The sequence below is a fragment of the Perca flavescens genome, chromosome 19 (assembly GCF_004354835.1).
Source record: "Perca flavescens isolate YP-PL-M2 chromosome 19, PFLA_1.0, whole genome shotgun sequence".
NCBI lineage: Eukaryota > Metazoa > Chordata > Actinopteri > Perciformes > Percidae > Perca > Perca flavescens.
The window spans coordinates 28101122-28125807 of NC_041349.1; the positions used below are offsets into that span (position 1 = coordinate 28101122).

A 24686-nucleotide genomic window follows, 5' to 3' on the forward strand; every position below is an offset into this window, starting at 1 on the left:
GCAGCCTAACACAAAGAGCATCTAAATGTGTATTTTGGAAGTCTCATTTCCATTAGAGTAAAAGAAGACATGGAAACAAAGTAGACCTCTAAATTGACCACAACGTGAAAAAAAAGTGTCCTGAATTAAACTAGTAACTTCATCATTTTGATCATAGGCTCCTCCCTCATCTAATAGTGTTTTTTTCATTATTGGTGCAGTGGTTTTTCCTGTAAAATTAACAGAATTGCAGCAACAGCCTTTTTCAGTTTAGTGTGAAGATTTTTGTCAATTTTTGTAAGTGTTATTTATTCCAATAACCCCAAAAGAATTCAAATGATTTATTGCCAGTTGCAAAATAAACCAAACCATGTCCCTCTGCTTGGTGCAGTCACTTATTCTAAATATATACTTGAAACTAGTAGACTAGAAAACCTACACGCTGTGGCAGAGTGCATGAGTATAAGTGGCATAAGTGTTGTCTTTTCCTGTTTTTAAAGGCTGCATTACTGTAAAGTAGTGATGTGCGATACCACTTAATTTCTATTCGATCCGATACCAAGTAATACCCAGGCTGGTATTGCCGATACCAATACTTTTTATCTAGAGGGAAATTCAAGTATCCAGTAGCATATGAACATACATAGATTAAACCTATATTAAAAATCAAATTAACTTATAACACAGTAGTCACATTAAGCAGTGCAAATGGAGTGTAGATGGAAGTAAAGAGTACAGCTGGAGGTAGAAATTGTTCTTTTGTCTATTGTCCTCCCTGCCATGACTAGGAGTTGTTGTACAGTATGATAAAAAGATCCCTGTAAATTCTATTAGTTTTAAGTATGGGCTATTTGCAGCCTCTCTCAATACACTATTAGCACTGATCTCGGGAAAGCTACTCATTGTTGCATTTATTTCATTAGGATAGCTTACTTCATGTTTCACTAGTATTTTCTATTTGAACACACTGCTTTCTGTTAGCTTGTTGTAAGAATGTAGTCACAGAGGCGCAATGCACACACAACTGTCCGGCGGAAGGAGAAGTAGTTCCTACCCCTAACCGGATATAATTAGACTTTTCTGGTGACAACAAGTTACTTATGATAATATAAACACTCACTCCAAATTACTGAGTTTAAATATCGATCTTTTCATATGAGAATCGATACTAGAGCAGGAGACGTTGGGATCGTAAATATCGATACTTTAGTATCGATCCGCACATCACTAATGTAAAGTGATGTCATTTTCTGAATTTACGAGACTGCTGTTTTATTATTTGCCTTTACCACTTATATATATATCCACATTACTGATGAGTATTTGTCAAAAATCTCATTGTGTAAATATTTTGTGAAAGCACCAATAGTCAACCCTACAGTATCAATATATCAAGGTGTTTGGTCCAAAATATAGTGATATTTTGATTTATCTCCAGCTCTACTCGCAACGTACACTAACGTTAAGTTACATTCACACCAAATTAACACAACTGTGTAAACTAAATGGCTATTAATGACCGTTAAACCCACATCAATCTAAAATGTCCAACATGTAGCTATACAAACTTATGTTACCTCTGCCTTCGTGACTTTATCAGCCTCCGACACAAGGAACGAGTCACTGTTTGCAGTTTCCCCTCTGTGCATCTAGCTAGTCTACAGCAAAGACTGTAAATATAAAAATCTAATTTTACAGTCTGGTCTACAGAGGTAGCTATGTTTACAATTAGCATGTTTGCTAACGTCATTTTCCCGCCGTATACTACCGAAAAGTCTGGCTAGCGGCTAAGAAACAGGAAGGTCCGTCTCGCACCAAGAGAACAGACATTTTTGACGCATACTTCTTTTTAGGAGCAGTTTAATCATTTTTCAGTTAAAACAAAGATTGTCTACAACTATGGCTCGCACGTGAGGAGGGACGCACGGCACGTCACGCCGTGCGGGGTCGTTTGGGTTGCCAGGTAGTAGACATATCCTACAGTCAAATTAAACACCCATTGGAGTCATGTCACTATGAAATCTGGAGCTAAACGGGACAAATTACAATCGGGAGCAGGCCAGGAGAAAGGGGAAATCCATAGACAGTATATAAGGGGAAATCGGGAGTGTTGGAGTCAGCGCTAAAGTGAGGCCACCCCTGTTCTATAATGACCATTTCCAACAAACACAGCAAGTTGAAACCATCCATTTATTCAGTCAACTCTAGAAAGATACATTATGCACATGCATAGGCATGAATTCCCTTTACTCAAAGTCAAGAGACGTGATCCGGTGTGTCTTTCTTTTAGCTCGTTTTTCTTATGTTTGTATGGAGCACAAGTGAACTTCACATATACTGATCCCATTAAGTTTTAATGCTGTGGCCGCATCATATCAGAGAAAACACAACAGGATGACATGTTGGTGCTTTGAATGCATTGGCCCCAGATCACTCTGGATGTTAACATTTTAAACTGCGTTTCATCGTTATTTAGGCCGATTATGACTGTTACATACGGTTATAACCTGCAACTGTGTACCGTACGCTGAGAATTACCCAAACCCACATTCTTTAGACAAGAAGTTTAGAAGTACAAAGAACATTTGATGTAAACAAAAACTGTTTAAATTCGTCTGACCTGCATTAGTTTCCTAACTATGACATGGAAATACACATAAGGATCCCGGTGTTAAATCGCTTCAATATGGCCATTCCTGATGCTGCGGTTCATTTCAGCTTCCTACTGAAAACATTGAAAACACTGAAAACATTTTTCAGGTTTAAGAGCATCGACACTATCTGTACTTAGGGTTTATCAACGAGACAAATAAAAACTCAAATACTTGTAGTTGCCATGACAACTACATGCTGTGTTTGGTTTTTTTTTTTTGGGGGGGGCTCAAATTTTCATGTTTTGCTTGCTGTAAACCATTTAGTCAAATATAAATGCATATTTGTTCAGTTCATAATGGAAATTCCCACTACATGTGAATGCAGATTCAGCCCTTGGTGCATTTTAAGCAGCAGCTGCCACAATTCATCTTCTCCACATACATGTATACATGACACCTCGTACAGTAAAACACTCCTAAATCTCTTCATTTACAAATTCAGTAAATTCAATTAAAAAAACAACAAAAAACACTGAATAATAAGCATATAAATCAATGCTTGCTCTGCAAAAATAAAATTAAAATTGACAGATTGTGACGTTGATAATCAACTCAATCTCTCAATGCTATCAGTCTGAAGCAACAAGTCAATTCATATATGTCTCACTACAATGAGAAAAACAATGCCAACAAAGTATAAGTTTGAAACAATGTACGTCAGTGGAGCATGGCACATTGGTAACAATGTCTAAAATAAATCCAGTCCTATTTGACATATGGCCAATACAATATATGTACAATATAAAACTGAAGAATATAATTAACTCCTATTCCATTTTTCACGTTTAGCTTGGTTTTGTAATGGCTTACAGCAACAGCAGCATCACTACATTGGTGCATTTAGTTAAAAACAAAACAAACTAAAAAATGACAAGTTAAAACTTTTAATCAACTGAAAGAAAACCTGCTTCTTGTAGCCAAGAGTTGCATCATCAGTTGGCAGCCCGGGGTCATGTCTGTCAGTAGAAGAATGTGGTCATGCTCGTGTAACCCGTTAACCTGAACTCTGACCTCCGTTTCCTGTCAGTCAGCAGGATCCTATGACCTCACAGTCAGCACAACAGTCTGGTATGATTAGCGATGAGCCTTTTCAGCAAAGGAATGGAGCCCTGAAGGACTCAAGTCTTTTGACCAGTAGGTGGCAGGAGACGCCACGATGCTGGGGAGAGAGAAACTGATGCTGCAGCTTTGTATTACTGCACTGGGGAGGCGGAGAAACAAAAAAAAAAGTCTCATGCCGTCAATTTGAAACCCTTTGTGGTCGTTTTGTGTCTCTTTGCGGTCGATTGTGTCTATATGGTCATTTGATTGACTAAAAAAAATGTCTGTTTTTTAATCTGTCGCTTCAAACAGAGGCTCTGACTCTGTGGCCCCTGAGTGCTTTGGCCCCTCAGCCTTTGCCCAGTCGGTCCGTTCAGTAATTACATACAATAACTTCCCATTGTTACAGTACAATATTACAAAGAATGTTCCGTTTGTTCTACTTCTGTGGCATAGAGCTTTTTTTTGTCATTAGAAAATAATCACAGGAAGAAAAAATCCCTAATGTAAATCAATCTAACACAAAGTAAAAATTCAAGCCATCAGTCTAATACATCAAAAACATACAGGATTATGTCCTAAAACTACTTAAAACAAACTGAAATTAAACATAAATAAATCTAAAAATGTAGACACACGCAACAGTCAACCTAAGGAAAAAAAAAATAAATCCAACAAAATCATTCCTAAGAAACAGATGACATCCGTTCCAACCTGTATTCAGGTTAACAGCAAGACCATAAACACACACACACAGCAGTCACACTAACAGACACTATTTCCCTTATTCCTACTGTCGAAAGGGAACCAGTCATTGATGCCCAACACCACTTCAAGAGCTTTTGTTACAGCGTCACCCAGGGTGCTCCGTTGTCAAGGCTGTTGTTCCATAACACACACACACACACACACACACACACACACACACACACACACACACACACACACACACACACACACACACACACACACACACACACACACACACACACAGACACACAGACACACACAGACACACACACAGGGGGGAGGAGGAGGAAACAGGAGGTCATCTAGAAGGGGCACAGCAGACCGACGAAGAAAAAAACAAAACGAAAAAATACATTTATAATTTTTTTCGCACTCCAAGGGGAAATCCTCTGCAGTGTCTATGCCGTGCTGTTTTTGTGTGTGTGTGTGTGTGTGTGAGTGTGTGTGTGTGTGTGTGAGAGAGAGAGAGAGAGAGAGAGAGAGAGAGAGAGAGAACTAGACCAAAGCTCGGAGAGGGAAGGACAGGGCGGCTCCTATGGACAGACCCAGTGCTAGGAAGAAAGTCATCAGGGCTCCGGCAGTCTCCGCGTCCTTCGGCTCCACCAACCTGAGGACAGAGGCGGTGGGGGAGAGATGGGGGGGGGGGAGGGAAGACGACACACACAGGGTCAGCCGCGGACACACGCACACGAGGTCAGCCGCGTATCTGCTGCTTTGGTTAAGTCTCGGCTAGGCTTTGTGTCGCAGTTACGCTGTGTTGCCATGGAGACCCAGCTAGAACAAGGAGTGATCTTTGTGTCTCATGGGGGCAATTTGAAACGCTTTGTGGTCGTTTTGTGTCTCTTTGCGGTCTACATGGTCATTCAATTCACTTTCAAACCAGAAATGTCACAGGAGGCTCTGTAAAACCCCTTTTGATAGGACAATGGATTTGACCATCACAGGTCGGACTCGAACCCTGGACCTTCTGTGTCAAGGAACAAACCTCTGTACATGTGCGCCTGCGCTACCAACTGAGCCAAACAGCCACACATTTTTCACTTTGAAAAAAAATGCAATGTCCCCCATACATTTTGTGTCTCTTTGTAGCCGTGTTGGGTCTCCTTGTGGTCACTTCTGTTTCCTTTGGGGTTGTTTTGGGTCTCTGTGGTCATTTGGCGTCTTTGTAGTCAGTTTGTGTTCTCTGGTGGTAGTTTGGGTCTATTTTTTTTCACATTTTCGAGCATTATTCTCACCATATCCGTGTCTAAAACGTTGGAAAGGCTAGAGCAGATAGTAAATAAATATATTTAAAGCCTCTGTTGTTGGAGCATCATTGAACACAATATGATGAGTTGAAACAGCCTAACATAATACATACAAACACAACTGTTTATCCTGTAGTCGGATGTAAACCTACTAAAATGGGACAGTCACCAGAACAACAGTAATAGGGAGGAGGACATTGCAAAATTCAAGTGCAACCAAAAAATCAACACCCAGCTCAGAAAACCGTTTTGAAAGCTATGCAAGGGTCATTACAGAGTGATATTGATGGGTTTGGACTCACTGTGGTGCGTAGGACATGGAAAGGCAGACGAAGTAGCCACTGGACAGGGAGAAGAGAGCCATGATGACAGAGAAAGCAGCGTCGTGGCTGAAGTAGACGGGGAGGAAGGAGCGACCCTGAACGTTGCAGAGCATCAGCAGAGGGACGAACACCACCCTGGAGACGACCAGCGCCGGGAACAGCCGAGACTCTTTACGGGGCTGCAGGAGGAGAGACCGGAAAGACACACCGTATGAGAAGATCATCAGGTAGAAAGATTTCTGTCTCTCTGTTGCTTTCGGTATTCTGCTGAAATACAACACATCTGTTGAATTTAAAACCGACAAAAGAAAATCCTTTCCAACATTCTTTTACTGAACATTGAATTGAACATAAAAGGCACAACTAACAAAAAAAAAGTGACAGTTACATTTTAAAGTGTTTAAAGTTTAAGTCTAAAGTTTTCTACTCATATTTTCTTTCAACTAAAACAAAAAATTCTGTGTTTTGAGATAAGTCACAGGCTTTCGCGATGGTTTTATTGCGCAAGTTGAAAAAGCGATATATTGTGCAGACCTAGTCAATCTTGTACTTGTTGGCTTCATATAAAGAATTAAAGCTGTATGTATCCAGCTGTCAGAAACGAGCTATTGGGCATGTATAGTTTTCTTTTAATATATTTTTGGGGCATTTTAGGCCTTTATTTGACAGGACAGCTGAAGACTTGAAAGGAGAGAGAGAGAGGGGGAATGACATGCAGCAAAGGTCCACAGGTTGGAGTCTAGGGCTGGGTATCGTTCAGAATCTTTCCATCCGGTGCCAATTTCGATACCTCAGTTTCGATACAGATTCCTAACGATACTTTTTTCGATACCATATGTTTTAAAATCCATTTCAACATTAACAAAAATACATTAAACACAAAGTTTTTATTTTCCACCTTAATTTTGAATCAAAACAGTTATCAAAATAAAAAAATTCTGGTAAAACTGCTCACTCAGAGTAACATTAATAAAAGTGCCTTGCCTTGCAAGCTCAGCCTGTCAGTCAGTCATCAGGGCAGAGAAACCACCGTTGTGGCTGCTTGTAAGAGGAAGTGTAACGGCAACAGCACCGCGACCGCTTTCGGCTCGCCATTAATATCATATCGCAGCAAACGCTGTCTGCGTGAAGTTTTAAAACACTGTAACCACTCTTCAAACCAACCGTGACTCTTTGTGACTTCAACAAAACTGCAGACAGTTTACTCCGTCCACACCTCTCCGTGTGTGTGTGTGTGTGTGTGTGTGTGTGTGTGTGTGTGTGTGTGTGTGGGTGTGTGTGTGTTGGTCGGAGCTCCGCTCTGTGTCAATATGCAGAGAGGCAAGGCAAGGCAATTTTATTTGTGTAGCACAATTCAGCAGCAATGCGATTCAAAGTGCTTTACACAAGAAATAAAGAATATAAAATATGATGATATGATAAAAAATATCATACAAATTGGTAACAGATGAAGAAACTGAATGAAATGAATAAGAAATCAAATTTAAATACAAAAATGAATTAAGAAAAGGCAGTGTTAAAAAGAAAGGTCTTCAGCCTTGATTTAAAAGAGCTGAGATTAGGTGCCAACCTACAGTTTAGCGGTAGTTTGTTCCAGATGTAGGGACCATAGAAGCTGAACGCAGCTTCCCCCTTTTTTGTTCCGACTCTGGGTATGGCGAGCAGACCCGTCCCTGATGATCTCAAAGATCTCAACGGCTCATAGTGTAGTAGCAGATTTGAAAGGTAAATTGGTCCTAAACGTTTAGTGACATGAGTATTTTTGAAATCTATTCTTTGATGCACAGGAAGCCAGTGTAAGGACTTCAGAACTGAGTAATGTGATCTATTTTTTTGGTGTTGGTAAGGACTCGTGCAGCAGCGTTCTGAATCAGCTGCAGCTGTTTAATAGACTTTTTATGAATACCTGTAAAAACACTGTTACAGTAGTCAAGTCTACTGAAAATAAAAGCAAGGATAAGTTTTTCCAAATCCTGTTGGCACATAAGTCCTTTTACCCTTGCTATATTTTTAAGATGATAATAGGCAGATTTTGTTACTGACCTAATGTGGCTGTTACAATTCAGGTCAGAGTCCATAATTATGCCAAGATTTCTTGTTTTGTCTGTTGTTTTTAACATTGTTGATTGAAGATGAGCATTGACTTTTAATCGTTAATTTTTTGGTCCAAAAATGATCACCTCCGTTTTATCTTCATTTAATTTTAGGAAATTCTGGCACATCCATTCGTTGATTTGTTCAACGCACCTGGCCAGGTGTTGTATTGGACCGTAGTCTCCGGGTGACAAGGTTATATAAATCTGTGTGTCGTCCGCATAGCTGTGATAGTTTAGAGAGGACAGATAAGCTTGCGCTTACGCGCTCAGATGCTTTTGGAACCGAAATTTGACACCGAAAGATAAAGAATTTTTTTATTCCATAAAAGTATCGACGTTCGGTGCCCAGCCCTATTGGAGTCTAACCTGGGCCCGCTGCGTCGAGGAGTAAACCTCTATATATGGGTGCCCACTCTACCAACTGAGCTATCCGGGCACCCTTGGGCATGTATAGTTTAGTTGGTTAGATTATAAAACTAAAGGGTAACTTAAATGAAGCAATTGCCGTAATACCACGTGGGTCTCGGCAGGGAAAATAATATAAATAGATATACAAAGAGTAAATGTATCTTGAAGTGACCTCCTCAGATACTCACCCAACGTATCAAGGTGGTGATGGTCCGACCGAACCAGTCGTTGATGTTGAAAATCAAGAAGCAGCACACGGAGATGAAGAAACGGTCTGAAGAGGGAATGGACGGCAAGAGAAACAGGACAATCACGAGGGGACTGAGAGATATACGGTACACATCCAGTTCAGTGTAGGTTTAATGTAGCAGTGAGCTAATCATTAACTGGAACTGAGGCTAGCCCATACCCCATTTCCCTGGGAATCTGGTCTTGACATCTGCAGTGACAGCAGGGAAGACGGACAGAGTGACTGTGAACACAAACGTCACGCAGAACGCCATCACCCAGATCTACAAAAAGAAAAAAAAAGAAAAAAAACAACAACATTTATTTCTCATGTAAATGGAATTATCTACAGTAAGTAAATGTCAAACCACTGGGTTCACCTTTTTGAAGACCTCTAAGACCGAGGCCTTAGCTTGTCCCTTCTCCACCTGCTCCATTGACAGGAAGGCGTGCTCTGGTCCGTCCGGACTGGGGTCTCCCTCAGCCTCGGCTGCACCACCGTCCTTGGTTGTGCTGCTGGTCACTGTGCCGTTAGCGTGGCCATTCAGCTTGCCGTTCTCCACTGTGCTTCTCTCTGCAATTGAATATAATCCAATGAGTTGAGTATTGATATGGTCAATTACTAACTTGTTGTTTTGTTAATGGTGAATTACAGATTTGTTGTTTTATTGCTGGAACCTTTCACAGTTTCTGCCACAAATGTTTCAAAGCAGATGATGTGTTAGTGCTCCTTGACAAGTTGCTATTTCCTCATAGTCAGAACTGTTTAAGACCAGACTCCCCCACACCCAAACCAAGCAAAGATGGCATAATGCCACCCCAGTGTGTCATTTTATATAGCACGCTGGCATTCCGGGAGCAAATACAAATACGTTCAATACAATGTTAGTCTAGTGGGTGTAGGTCGAATCCACACCGTTAATCAACCCCGCGAAGCCGACCTGACCCACAACTGTCAGTACAAGAGAAAGGCAGAGAGTTGTGTGTTTGAGAGAGGAAGAGAGAGCGAGTGGAAAAGAAGGTAGACCATTGCACACAATGTTCCCGTGAGTTATAAATAACTTTGGCTACGTGGAATGCAGCTTTGGCACTTTTTGAGCTGCCTGTGGGTCGACTCGCTCGTCACACTCCCTTACACACAGACGTCAGGGCGGTGTGGTGGCAAATTTGATTTTAACCATTTGTTTAATGATATTAACCATTGGTTTAATGATTGTTTTATAACGCCACAAGATTTAGCTTCTTCATGTGTAGATTCAAAAGGCTCCAAGTGAAATAGTTGGCAACCGTGAACTATAGCCCAGTAGAGTTATTTAGTTCTACTAGTTTGAACCTTCTCACATTGTTGTCTTTTTGCTTAGATAGAAGTGGAGAAGGCCGATGACTGTTTACGACAGTGAGAACTACGTAGGTTTCTGCCTCCTGAGATAAAGTGTTGTTTAGGCTAATGAAAAGAACAGGAGCAGAGGGGAAGGTGAGACAATGGTGGGACTGTTAATGAGGTCTCTTTTCAACTACGGCCATACTAAAAGATACATTTAGAGGGGTGGCTTAACGGAGTTTTTTCACAATATGACGTTTGGATGTTTAGATTTTAGGTTAGAAAGACATTTTCAGTTGTGCTGCGTGTACCTTTGAAACTGTTTTCTCCATTTGCAAATGTAAATAAATACTCAAAGACCAAACTTTGGTTTAATCCTCAAAGGGTCGTTATTCGTTTTGATTTTATCATGAATATCACTAATGCTGCTGCTTCAAGGAAAACTTCTACAACAGCGGCTCTGCGAGTACCTCTGCTGTCGGCTTAGAAGCATGACAACTCTGTCTCCGTAGCTTTCACACGGACAGCGAGTCGGCTTAAAAGGCGCAACAGTGCTGGTTTGAACAGGCTGTGTGAAAGGGGCTTCTGAGAGTCTGACAGGCTCGGTCTTTGTCTGGGCACCGCCAGGACTCTAATTGGATAAATAGAGAGTCAACTCACTTAACGAGATAATGTTCCACCAAATTGAGTTAATTCAACCAGACTCAGTGGAAAAGCAAACAGATGTTCTCCCACTGTCAAGACAAATGTTTGATGATCTCAATTCTACAAGAGCTCGCACTTCAAAATATGAACAGATGATGAAGGACAAAGGACATCAATTCCGAGGAAGTGAAAAAGGAAAAAAGCAAAAATCCCACCTTTCAGCAACTCGTCTGTGGCGTTTGCCTCATACTTGCTGCCTTTGTTCAGATAATACTGGGCAAACTCCTGCATGGAAACACCAGACAACACAAATTAGGCCTTTCAGCTGAACTACAAGTCAACAAAATAAAAACATGAATTCTGCTTTTATTTATTTTACATATAACTAATGTAATTAAAGAACATTTTACAATTTGGCAGCCCCGAATGCAACCAGGAGGTCTCCCATTTCACCTCTGAGGATTCACAAAATGTTCTAAATTAATAAATTTGCTAACACTGCTATTTAGCTTTAATTAAATTGTCACTGTGTGCTGAAGTTTTCCCCCACTATATAAGCAAACGCCATCTTAAATATCCTGATTTATATATACTAATGGTCAAGGGTCAGCAAAGAGATGATAGCCCAGTTTAGGTGGGGTTGAATGGATTGTGGGTAACGTAGTCATGCAGAGCTGGGAGCTGACTGACCAGGCGGGGCAGCAGCAGGTAGCTGAAGAGTGTGACCAGCGTGCCCACACACGGCGTGATGAAGTAGCCCAACGCTGCCGTCTCAGAGTCGGCATCGCCTGGTTGACAGACAGAAGTTGGTTCATAATTAGGAACTCTGGGAGGGAGACATATCTGATAAAGGAAAACACTATTCGGATCATGAGCGGACGAGTGGTGGCGTTGTGTGGCGTCATGCTGATTTGACTAGCTCCACATCCACTTTGAATGTCCTCTGTTACTAGGCAACTGGGGATCTGGCGCCCAGCCGGTTTGTGTGTGTGTGTGTATGTGGGTGGCTCACTGGCTATGGCGAGGAGCATGGCGATGGCAGCGAAAGTCCCGGCGAGGCCCTGGCCGCTCATGAAGACGGTGCTGTACTTCTGAGGCAGCAGACCTACCAGGCCAAACAGACTGCCCTGCAGCACGGCGCCAAACGCTGCCGAGACAAAGCACCAGTTAACACAACACCATTTCACTCAAATTTACATACATACAAACTACTGTTAGCCTCTCTTTCAGTCAGGCTTCTACACACATGAATGAATGAATACTTTTATTTCCATTGCATGTTCACATACAAAGAAAATTTCCTGTCTCTCATAACAGAAAAAGTGTTCCCATTCACACACTCCTACTCACACATTAGGATACAAAAATAGCTGTTAAAATAGGTAAAACAATATGATAAGATAAAGTGCTGTAAGATTGGATAAAGTCCATATGCATGTTATTCACATTGTTAAAATTATTGTGGTGGTGGAGGGGGGGAATTGGGGGATTGTGAGGGTGAGAGTTTGTGTATGGCTGCGGGGTAAAAACTGTTCCTCAGTCTGGAGGTGCGTCTTCCAGAGGGCAGCAGTGTAAATAGATGCTGGAAAGGGTGAGTATTATCTTTTACAATCCTGCAGGCTCTACTGTGGCAGCGAGGCCTGTAAATACATACACATACACACACACACAGTCCCACTGACTTACAGTTGATAAACCAGATAGTAGCCATGGTGATAGAGAAGAAGCGGTCTTCCTCCATGGGCACTTTAACCAGCACTGCTGTGAAGATGAAGAGCAGCAGGATAAAAACCAGGCTGCCTGCAATGCGCATCGCCGCCGATATCCTGAAACCAGAAACGTCAATCATGGTCATATAAGCAACTTTGTAATGGCAAATACCTCAAGTTTAGGATTCACAACTAATTATTAGGGTTGGGTACTGAAACCCGCTGCTAATATGCACCGGTGCCAAAATGACCGGTATCTGCCAGCGGGATTTCAGTGCCTCATTTCGGTGTCACTAAAGGCTCTGACACACCAACCCAGGGCAATCAGGGCAGCAGTTTTCTGATTACATTATGTGTTTACATAATTGCAAAAGGGTTCTCGACTGTTGTAGAAGAAAGTGGTTGACCTTTAATGCAATATCTACATTGCCCATTATCAGCAACCATTCATCCAATGTTCCAAAGGCACATTCTGTTTACTGATCCGATATCATTTTAAAAGGCTGACTGAGAACACATTGGAGAATCCTTTTGCAGTTATGTTAGCACATAATGTAATCTGAAAACTGCTGCCCTGATTAGAAAAAACAACGCATCTGATCTCTGCTGGTATTCTGTCTATAATGGAGTGGAATGGACATTTCTAAGTGACCCCAAACTTTTGACCGGTAGTGTATCTAATTAGATTAATTATTTTTGGAAATCTTAATTTCTTCTAGACAGCTTTGGCACGTTGCCCAGTACAGATATGAACATCCTCGGACAGCAAATTAACGTCTAACCCTGTCACTGACCTCTGGTAGAGGAAGGAGTTGAGCAGGGTGAACACCAGCAGAGGCAGCTGGGACAGCAGGGTCATCCAGTTGTTGAAGTAGTACTCCTTGCGGACCACCGTGGTGCCGTTGCTCCATTCTGTCGTGTTTAGGCGACCTTGGAAATACTGCAAATCCAAAAGAAAAAGAAAGATGTTGGATTATCACTGTTAAATTGTCCTGCACATCTATAGTACTGTTTATCTTTACATGCAAAACATATACAATATATCAACCAACAATGGAAAGTAATTAAAGTAGTAGTAAAAAGTCATCGTTTTCAGCGTCACCTTAACGCTCCATTCTTTTAAAATGTACGTTTACATTGTTTGTTTGTCCCCCAGTTGAGCCGAGCGCTATCACACATTCATGGTGAACTCAAAATAACTCCCAGAATCCTCTAGTCATAAGTCAACTCATTCCCCTGTTATTTTTCAAACGAGTACAAGAATAGCTAAATCCTTCGTCATTTTAAAGCTGCACTAATCATTTCTTTTTATCAAAAATGGGTGATGTGAAATATGTTTTAGCGCACGTCAGCTTATTGTTTTGGTTTGACATCCCACAACTTTATTTCTCCAAATACAGTAGGCAAACAATTTCAGTTAAAAAGTTGTGATGAACCCACTGTACACTAAATGGCTGCAACCAAACAACAGAGAGACATTTTAGCACCTAGCTGGTGGACATAGTGAAGCATTTAGCAGAGCCAGAGACATCTCCCTCGTTTGTTAGAAACGAGTTAGAAACCCAAACATGTGGATCACGTGTTCTGGTGCGGTGATCCATATGGTTACCCAAAGTCATATGATAGACTGCGTTGTTTTGGTTAGGCCTATTCAAATGTTGAGAGTTTAGAGTGTATAAAAGCTTAAAACAATATGATGGAAGTATATGCCATTTACATGCTCTAGTATGCTCGTAAGTTGTTGCAGTTTGTGGGTTGAAAGAATTGCTAAAAATTGTCAAAGATCCCACCCCCAAAAAAAAAAAAAAAAAAAGAAAATCACATTAAGACACCAAGACCTTGAAGAACACCATAGAAAAATTCAAGCAGTGATTTGTTATCAAAACCTTTTGATATTTTTGCGATTTCCACAGGAATTGCATTTTTCAGTGATTGGATGGTGAGCACTTTTGTTCTGGAAACTGCTCAGAAGCCACCTTATTGTCAAAATATCTAGGAAACTTCTGTTATAAAGTTGCATGACAGAACAGGTCATTTTATACAGTGAGGTCAAGTTTGAGATATACAATAAAATAGCTACTATGGGGATTAACATCATCATCATCACACATACCTAGGGCCCTATTTTAACGATCCAAGCGCCTGGCGCAGGTGTGTTTAGGGCGTGTCCAAATCCATTTTTGCTAGTTTGACGACGGAAAGAAGAGTCCGTGCGCCGGGTGCATGGTTCAAAAGGGTTGTACTGAATATCTTCATTAATTCATTGCTGTGTTTTGGGCGTAACATGCAATAAACCAGTGTGTCATCTCCCATTCCCTTTAAAAGCCAGGCGCGTTTGGACCTTGGCACCGTAATATTTTTATTTTTAATCTTCTGCATGTTTGCATGCTGCTGCGCTTCCCGTGTATGTGTGTGTGTGTGTGTGTGTGTGTGTGTGTGTGTGTGTGTGTGTGTGTGTAACATGCATATTGTGCGTGCGCTGTGCATAAGCCTAGGCGTCCAGACCTCTGTGTTCAGCGAAATATGGTAGGCCATTTGTGGGGAACTTTTACTTTACAAATTACCGCAAAGGACCTGCCGCATTTCGCCAAACACAGAGGTCACATGATGATAATAGTTCCGTGTGAATCTACATCTCACTGATTTGGGGTTGCATTGACTGCAACGACATGTATAAATGAAAGTTTTGACCTCATATGTGGGGTATAATGGCAGTAAATTTGAGTGAAATACAGACTTTGCTTAACCCGTGCGAATGCGCCACATAAACAACATACATGGGTGGGTGACTTCTAAATCACATGAGGTCCCCTGGTATTACTGGTCCCGTGCAAATAAGGCTTTAGAGGGATTAAGTAATTGCCAAGTTTTTACCAATGAGGCAGTCATGAAGAAGTTCCATGGGAGCAACGTTCCCAGGCCCAGAAAGAAGAAACAGATCCCCACCAGGCAGCCCCTGCAGATGGAGGAAAAGGGGGATACTTGAAAAAGGGTTTACAGTACACAGCTGTAGCACGGGTCATTTACCAAATAAACAAACATTCTGTCATTCTCCCAAGCGGAATTTAAACTGCCTTCACATACAAAAAGAGATTCTCGTGCGTGTGAAACGATGCAGCGTGTAAAGCAGCATTGCCCATTTCATCCCATTATATATCGGCCTCACCGTTCCCTCTCCTCCAGCTTTAACAGGGCTTTATTAAGTTGCTGGTAATGCAAACTCAACATGTCCTACTGCTGCTGCATCACATTAAAAAGCATTCAACTGGCGACCAACGGGGTGGACTTTACTCTGTCGCAGACAAGAGGAAACACTATGTATTTAAATTGTCACATCATTGTCTGGTTGGCAACAATTCCCTTTTAAAAGTCGCACAGAAACTGTGGTCAAGAGAAAAACATCTCTGATTCATGGTCGAGAGCAAACAGCGGGAAGTGAGAGTTTCCATCCAATTGTAACTCACCGGTCCTGAGGAGCATCGGTCCGTCCCTTCATCCTGATGTAGGAAGTTCTGGTGAAACTGCAAGGGCAACAGGAGAGAACAAGTGTCATAGAGATGCAGGAATGCATTTGCATTCTGGCAAGAGGTGGACGCTTCAGTCCAGAGGTGGGATGTGTCGGGGGAATTATGGAGTCACGTTGCAATAACCTTTAAGTAGGGGCCAGTGCTGGGAGAAGTTTTCAGATTAAGTAAAAGTACTAATACCACACAGTTAAAATACTATTGTTACAGGTAAAAGTCCTGCATTGAAAAAGTTACTTAAAGTGCCCATGTTATGAAAAAAAAAAAAAAAAAAGTATTATTTTGTTATTTTGAGTCTCTGGTGCTTCCACACGCATACAAACTTGGGAAAAAAAAAAAAGCCATCAATGCTGTTTTGAGGAGATACGGTTTCTGAATGTGTCCTGCCTTCAGTCTCCGGGTGAGCTGGTCAAAATCTGCACGGTTTTCTACGTCACTAGCCAAAACAAGGGGGCTAACCGCTAGCATGCTAGCGCTAGCTAGTAGAAAAATCCTCCAATTTTAGAAACTGGAAACAATCCAAACGGTTGTGTCAATCAACTAAGTATTCAATGGTCTAATCATTCCAGCTGGACTTGTGGGCCGTTATATTGTTGGGTAGTTTAATTTAGAATAAAACATTCTATTTTATAAACTACATGTGTTTTGCGTTTTAAAATCTTGAATAGTAAAGTAACTAGTAACTAAAGCTGTCAGATGAATGTAGTGGAGTAGAAGCTGAGAGTGGCATGAAAAGAAGTACAAGTACATCCAATTTGTACTTGAGTAAGCACTTGAGTAAATGTACTTAGTTGCATTCCGCCACTGAGTAGGGCTGGGCAATGTTATTTTCAAATTACAATTTTGGTTTCCAACGATTACAAAGATAATGAAGATAAAACAAGTTTTGTGTTAACGTTCTGTTTTGCAAAGTGCTCTCGTCTTGTGTTGTGTAATAAATCCAGCGCACCCCTTGCCTTCACAATTATGTGCGTTTTCACACTCCTGCTCAGCCAGCCTGTGGCACGTTTAGCTCACCTCGAGTTAGAGAGCCTTTGGTCAACGAAAAGGTAAAAGCAACGCAGGTGTTTGGACACACTTTGGTTTTAGGTAGTCAAGCGAGGAACTCAAATCTCAAAACAGTTTGCACTTTTAATGTTTAACTGAGCCACTGGGAATTAGCAGCAGACTGGTAAAGGCCCAATCAAATGACCTGACTGAGTAAGGGCAGTTTCAAAAACTTTCCATTGAGGTTTTGGCACTGGAGCCAGCGCCCTGAGGCTGGAAACAAACTCTGTCCCTCCTTAATGTGTGCATTAGTCAATAATCTGAGAGTCCACTCCCTTTGTACACACCAGGACTGAAAAGGTACTGACCTTCTCACTGGCAAAGCTATTTTTCCCCCCCCACTAGAGGTAGACTCACATTTATCCTACTTTGGGAGTCTGCACTCGTTTCTAAAATACAGCTCGACACTCAAATGTTACACAGCTTCAGTCAAACATTGGGAAAAACAATCAATCCGTGTGTTTTGCAGATGTGGAGGATGGGGCCTGACCAATCCTTTGTTTCCCACTAACTCCACAATTTTTTTGGTTTCCATGTGGTAGTCAGTGTCTGGTATACTTCCTCAAACGTGCCAGTCGACACCTCCTCCGCCAACAGACAAAAGCAGGCCGGTGTGACACACAGACACTGGTAGCCCGAGGCAGCTGCACCCTTCTGAGAGGACATTACAACAGCACAACGTCAAATTATTCAGTTGAGTCAACATCCTTTACATTTTCCTTCATTTTCCATGGATCACAGGGCACGCACACAATGTTATGATCACAAGTTCAAATTAAAGCCGGTTTTCTTCCAGGTTATACAACTGGTTGCACACACAGCCCTGTCTGCATCTCTGTGAGTGAGGACTGGACAATATTTTCAAAGCCTGCCAAGTCATTACAGTCTACCAAGAAAACAACGTCAGGCAGCTGAGCAGAACTAATTAGAGCTAGCTAGTAAATCATGGACAAAGCAATGTGGACATTCAGGTGATAAACATTTATGGCTGTCTTTGATTTGATCAAACCCATAAAAGATCATAGAGAGAGGACGGTAGGGGAGAAGACTCAAGACGGTCACATACAGTTACAAGGAAAATGACGCACATTACACACAAACAGGCCTGAAATACATGCAAATTAGGGCCGCTCCCTCTTAGGCAGTTAGTCGACTAATCGGTCGTTTTAGTCTCAGTCAACTTAGATCTCTTTAGTCGATTAGTCATGTTTTATGCTTTTTTCATGCTGAATGACTTATTTCCAAGAAACGTACGAGCACATCTCTGGAAAACAAGAATTAAAAAGTGGTGCTTTTGCATGACTCTTTGCGGAGAAACTCAGGTTTACAGATCTGTCGATTAAATCAACTAATCAATTAGTCGATGCAATTGAATGAGTGTTAGTCAACTAAGGATTTCTTCAATCGAGCACAGCCCTAATGCAAATACATGCACTGTGTCCGGTGTACCTATGCTATACACGTGCTTTAATAGAGAAATGTCAGAGCGAGGGCGCTGTCTATGGACAGGTGCCTCAGTGCCTTGCTCAAGAGCACCTCGGCAGTGCCCAGGAGGTGAACTGGCACCTATCCAGCTACCAGTCCACATTCTGTACTTTGTACTGGGGACTAGAACTGGAATCCAAGCAAAGTCCCTACTAGTCTATATCCACAACGTTCCACTTCTGGGTTCGTTCAGGTGCCGCTGGAAATTTCGCCGGATTTCACTCTTTTCGGCCGGATGTCCGTTACCTTCTGCTTCCTTTGTGTTGGCGTTCTAAACTCAGGTGGATTTCTGAGGACTATGGTTAACTGCTCCTCAGATCTCTGCAGGGTAAATCCAGACGGCTAGCTAGACTATCTGTCCAATCTGAGTTTTCTGTTGCACGACTAAAACAACCTTACCTACAACATGTTCCACCAAAACAAGTTCCTTCCCGAGGCTATTTTGCAGAGCCACCGTTGCTCCGTCCGGCGCTTAGCACCGCCCAAGACGATTGTGACTGGTTTAAAGAAATGCCAATAAACCATTATTTTTTTTCTTTTCATGTCCCACATCTTTCCACCCACTCTTTCAGCAGCAACATGTAAAGGGGCGGACTTGATATGTGGTTTCTTTGTTTCATTGTTGTCATTGAGACAAATATACCAAAACGTGAATTTTATAAACACATTTGCTTTTGTAAAAGGCAAATCCAGCAGCTCTTTAGAGATGTTCGCACACAGAAAGTTTACTGCGGGGACAATCACTCCGAAATTAAAATGATGGTTTAAAGGGATTTAGAATATTATATATGTAGGCGTGAGAATGCTTCTTTGTAAACACTGGCTGTTTAGCTTGAGGGTTCCTTAGGCGGGAGACGATAAAGTGTGGAGGATAAGCAGCAGCCGAAACAAATATGAAAAAAATATGCTCTGGTCCCAGCAACACCAAACACTGTCTCTTTTTCATTCAGGGAAAAAAAAAAAAACCTCATTCATCTCCTGACAGCTAACTACTTACTGTAAATTCAATATTCCTCAGTCGACTCTAATTTATATTTTCCAATAAACACTCACTTATAGTAATTGAGTAACACACAAACACACACTCAGCTATTTCTTTGCAGAGGCACAAATCACACTCTTGAAAAGCATTTACTTTCCTGGGCATTTCTGCTGATAGTGTGCAAAACTCCAATATTAAAATGGAGAACAACATGCAGACCGCAAAAAGCTACCTTACACACTACATTATCTTCTATGTCTACACACACAAACACACCCAGGCAGGTGCTTGTGACTTGACAGGTGAGTTCAAGCTTATCTAATCTCTTAAAATGTGCACTATGAGTTCCTGCATGGTTTCAGCGCGATTTCATTTTTATCTCAAATCATAGGCATCTCTTGTTGATCAGCTAGCTGCCTGCCCCACCCCCCTCCCCCCCGAACACACTGTGAAAAAGTGTAAGCTTTTGTTGTATTTTGGTGCACAGCCTGTGCCCCTTGTGTTTGTTTGGCGCGTTTACGACCCCCGTGTTGTCTCCTCAGGAACTCATAGTGCACCTTTAAATGGTATGATTTGAGAACCAGATCTAAAAACAAACATTTCCAAATTAGAGTATGGGACTTGTGAAAGACATGGGAAATCTTGTAATTCCAGCTACTGTTCATTAAGTAGACATTGTCAAAAATGGAAATACAAATCCATGAGACTTGTGGCTATCTGCTGCTTAATTCGTCACAATACGGGTTAGCACTTCAAAAGGTGGCAGTCAAGCCCTGGAAGGCTTCACTTCCACTAATGACTCACAGGAGATAATTAGTCTTTACAAGAAATCAGACCGGCTAGTGCTTATCAGATGGAAAGAGCCCTGTAGGCAGGTGTTTCCTAGTTAACGGTCTCAATAAATAGTGTAGGCTACTACACTGTAAGTGGGAACGTAATAACCAGCACAGACTGACACCATGGCTGAATATGAATAGCCACATTATTTACATATACAGTTTAGTGTCCTAAAATATTTTCCAAAAACTTTGAGACAGGTTGCGCTAACCCAAACACCTGTTAAACAGGTGGTTTTAGCAGGTTCATAATTAATATAATTAAGGACATTGTATGGGAATTTGGCACACTAAACTGCACGTATACCACACAAACACACACAACAACAAAAACAACAAAAACATGGCTACGTTTACGATACACCTGTTCTCGTTCTGAGAAGAAGCAGAACAGCAAAGACCATAAAAGAAACAGTAGTAAATGAAACCAGTAAGTAGCCTATTCATTCTATTATTAACATCACTGTCGTTTATGGTGCAGTTCTTAACACTCACTCCGACATCCACATTTGTAGTTTAACGTGAAAGAGGAGGAAACTACGTCTCATCACCCAGTCGACAGTGAATTAGCTCTTTCTTAGAAGGTGATGGAAATAACATTCCAGGGTAAAAAACACAGCGTTGCCTGTGTAAATCAACGCTGTCGTTTGTTAACATAACATGCGGACAGACTCACCTTGGAAGATGTTGGTCTTTGTCACTGTATTTTCATGATGTTCCCACGGTAAATCCAAGCACGTGTGATATTTAAATGGTCCAAAAATGATTAAACATGGGAACAAATTAATAACGTTAGCTGTGAGTAGTATTCGTTGGCCATACACGTGGCGGCAACGTACAAATGGCTCCGGTAGCTAATACCTAATACGCACCAAGCAGCTCAGTGAGCTACCGTCGTCAGCTTCAAAGCTGCCAAACTAGCTTAGCACCCCAAAAACAACAGAACACTTCCGGGGTCGTATCAAATTTGGCATCGTCTTCGCGGGCATTTGACAGCAGGCTGTGTCCATCACCTCGTGGGACATTTTTCAAGAATTCTCATTTTACTGATGTTAACTGGCATAGGGCGTGACTTGTTCCCTTTAGATATTGTATCACGAACAAAGTTAGGGAATTACATTTGAAAATATTACATAATATATACCCTACCAACCTATTTGTCTCGAAATTCATACCTGTAGATAATATGTTTTTGTAAAACAGAACAAGAGTCGTTAACCCATCTTTTTTTTATGGTTGTTCATTCTGTATTGCATTCTGGAAAAGCTTTTTGAAGATTATATGGTATGTAAAACAATACATACAATCACATTTTAAGGGAAACATATTATTACGTATTTTGAATGTAAAGATAGAAAGTTGTGTAATATTGTAAATCTCTTCATTTTACACAAGGCAAAATTTTCCAGTTCAACACCGTGCTTCAAACTATTCAAAGTTGAATTTGACATGTAGGAGTCTCTTAAGTTGGTATCCAATAAGAAAGCTATATTAATATCTGATATCTACTCAAATCTCTTTGTTTAAGTGCTCCTGCTGTCTTTATTTTTAACATTCTTGAAAGTCTGTCCCTGTTTTCATTTATTTACTGGTGTCTTGTGCCCTCTGCTGGTGCAATCTGGGAACTGAACTCTGCAGTATAAGGACTCAGAAGTCACTGGTACTGGGTCTACAGCCAAATATTATAATTTCATCTAATTACAGTTACAGGAATATAAACACAATGTAGGTCAACTTGGTACTTTGAAACTGTACATAATTCCATGTAATCACAGTAGTGAGCTTACAGTTCATCAGGGAAATATGAATGAAGTTTGTATACAGCAGGTGCCAAGTTATAATTATAATAGGAGTGAATGGGCCACCACAGATTTGAATGTATACGAATACGAAATTCATCGATCTGGTTAAATTTAAGATGGCACAAATCATGTTCAAAGCAAGAAATAATTTACTTCCAGGAAATTTACAAAAATGTTTATGGAAAGGCAGGGTGGGTATAATCTGAGAGACCAAATAAGCTTTCAAAAACTCATAATAAGAACAATTTCTAAAAGTATGTGCATCACAATGGGTTAGACCAGGTGCTTAAACATTGTTGAAAAGGTTATATAAAAACACTTTATTAAAAGGATATGATGAGGAAGAGAGATGATTGTGAAGGTGGGTTAGTGTACGGATTGTTATGGGGTGGAGGATTATGGAAATGGGTTGTTGACTTACTTAAAATGTAAAAAAATAAATAAATAAAAGGGTTCGGTAGGTGTAAAATAAGAGATGTATTGTTGTGTATATTGGTTATCCTGTTGTAAAAATATATGATATATAAAGGAATGAGTTCAAGTTGAATGAGGGGTGGGAAATATCACAAGCTTCGGCTTCATCCTGCTCCTTTTCTAACAGTTTTTGAAAATATTAATTGTAATAGTATTTTTTGTAACACTTTGTCCTTTGGTGTGTTGCTACGCACTTTTGTATTTTTATAAAAATCCTTATTTTCATATTTTATTTTATAGTTATACAAAAGTGCGTGGCAACAATATTTTATTTTTGTTCAAAATAAAAATAAATGAAATGAAAATGGGGGAGCAAACAAATCACATAATATGGTGATGCCAAATGATGTAATTTCTATTCATCCGCACATTATCCTCTCCGTATAAATGTATATATATTTTTACATATCTGTACTGTATATAATAAGGGTGTTTATAGTGTACATATCATATTATTAGTCTTATTCTATTTTTTCTATGTCTTATAATACTTTTTGTATATATTTCCTGCGTATATTTAATGTGTCTTATTTTGATGTGTATGGATTTTTTTAAACTGCTGTAACAAGGGAATATCCCCAGTGTAGGATCAATAAAGTCTACCTTATTTTATCTTAATAAAAATAATAATAAAAAAAAAAAAATAAGTAGGCTAAGTCATTGCTGCAACACAGCAATCACACTAAATAAGAGTCTGTGCAAGCTGATTGGGTGCTGACTGGAGTCAGACTTACTCTGACTCTACAACAGCTGAAAGAGCCAAAGTAGAACTGTGTCTGTGAATTAGCATTGCTAGAATGGTTTGTTCATCTGTTAACTGCATGTCACAAACCAGAAGACCTCTGGGCTGCAAAAGGGCTGTGTCAGTTACGGGTGTGCATTCAGCGGTTTGTGGTTGAGGGTCTTCCTGTTTTTCTCTCATCTTGGTGACAGTCCAGAGCAGTGCACGCGCCCATTTCTCTTCAGCAGACCTTATAGCAAAATGCCACATAAAGCAGGACTGACTGTGCCATGCAAACTGTTGTCTCTGTGCAGAGATTGCTGGTTTAATTTCCCCATTGCAGTGCCCTGTACCGCTTAACTGCCCCTGTGGAAGGGCACCTTACATATATATCTGCCTGCTGCACACGGAGCGGCACATGAAACGAGTAAACGCTACTTAAAGGTGCTCTAAGCGATGTTGGGTGACGTCACTTCTGGTTGACGTTCGAAGGCTGGCTCGCCCCTTCCTCCTCCTCATCACGTCCCCTCCCCCTCCCTTCCGTGCTTCCTGAAACAGTCATGAACGCGCATTGTGGAAGTAGCTTAATAGCTGAGACACACCAGGCCGATAATCGGCCGTGGGACAGTCTGGCGAAGTCAGTGACTCAAATCTGTTCGGTGTGTCCCGTGGCTGTCGGCGTTCATTTTGGCCGACCTGACATGTTCGGTCGGAGGCAGGGCAGTCGGGAATCACCTGGAAATGTCTAGCGGGATGAGGTGACTAGAGTCTCTCAAAATCTGATTTAAACTGACCTTTGTTGATCTGAAATGAAGACAGATTCAGCAACTGCACGGCCTATTTCTCACTTAAAATGTTCTCAGAAACATGTTTCAGTGAACTATTTTAGTACAATATGAGATCGTATTCTGAACGAGCCGCCATGACAGTCTGGCTTTGAATTTCCGGAGAAAACAAACCCGTGTGACACGTTCGTCCAATCAGCTGCCGGTTTTCATTTCTTGGGCAACAATACAGATTAGCGCCGCCTGCTGCTATGGAGACGTATTACTTCTCGTCTCGTCTTTTTGGTCTGTTCTGTGGCACTTTTTGGACCAACACGGGGAGACTGATCATTTGGACTTGCTTTTCTGCTGAGGGTCGGCCGTCTGGTTGGTGTGTAACCACTTTAAGTGCTAACGCTGCTGCAGTGATGGCTCAACCAAATCCTCCTTGTCGGTTATTGGCTGGAACACTGTTTATTATGTTTTGTGGTGCAGGTTGGCGCAGTTTGTTTTTGTCAGCGTTTGTGGAGCCTGGGCTGTCTACAGAGACCGCATTTTTTTTTACAGTGTGTTCAGGGGACAGGCAGCTAGCAGATAGTGAGGAGATGTTTTTTTACAGTGTGTTCAGGGGACAGGCAGCTAGCAGATAG

General features: G+C 41.1%; 1 protein-coding gene across 1 annotated transcript; it reads right to left on the reverse strand.

Moving 5' to 3' along the window:
- Positions 1-4652: 4652 nt before the first annotated feature.
- LOC114573996 (equilibrative nucleoside transporter 2) lies at positions 4653-21333 on the reverse strand. Its single transcript, XM_028606267.1, has 13 exons — positions 20952-21333; positions 15866-15922; positions 15276-15357; positions 13196-13341; positions 12379-12518; positions 11705-11839; positions 11383-11480; positions 10908-10977; positions 9107-9300; positions 8908-9010; positions 8687-8772; positions 5974-6173; positions 4653-5031 (listed from the first exon to the last, which is right to left on the reverse strand). The coding sequence occupies exons 2-13, from the start codon at positions 15895-15897 to the stop codon at positions 4920-4922; spliced, it is 1398 nt and encodes a 465-aa protein (XP_028462068.1). The 5' UTR covers positions 15898-15922; positions 20952-21333; the 3' UTR covers positions 4653-4919.
- Between the last annotated feature and the right edge of the window lie 3353 nt (positions 21334-24686).

Coding starts and splice junctions, on each gene's coding strand:
- LOC114573996 (XM_028606267.1), bottom strand. CDS start 15,897: ATGAAGGGACGGACCGATGCTCCTCAGGACCG. Junction 12,519..13,195: donor AACTCCTTCCTCTACCAGAG/GTCAGTGACAGG, acceptor TTCTGGTTTCAG/GATATCGGCGGCGATGCGCA. Junction 8,773..8,907: donor CAGATTCCCAGGGAAATGGG/GTATGGGCTAGC, acceptor TTCCCTCTTCAG/ACCGTTTCTTCATCTCCGTG.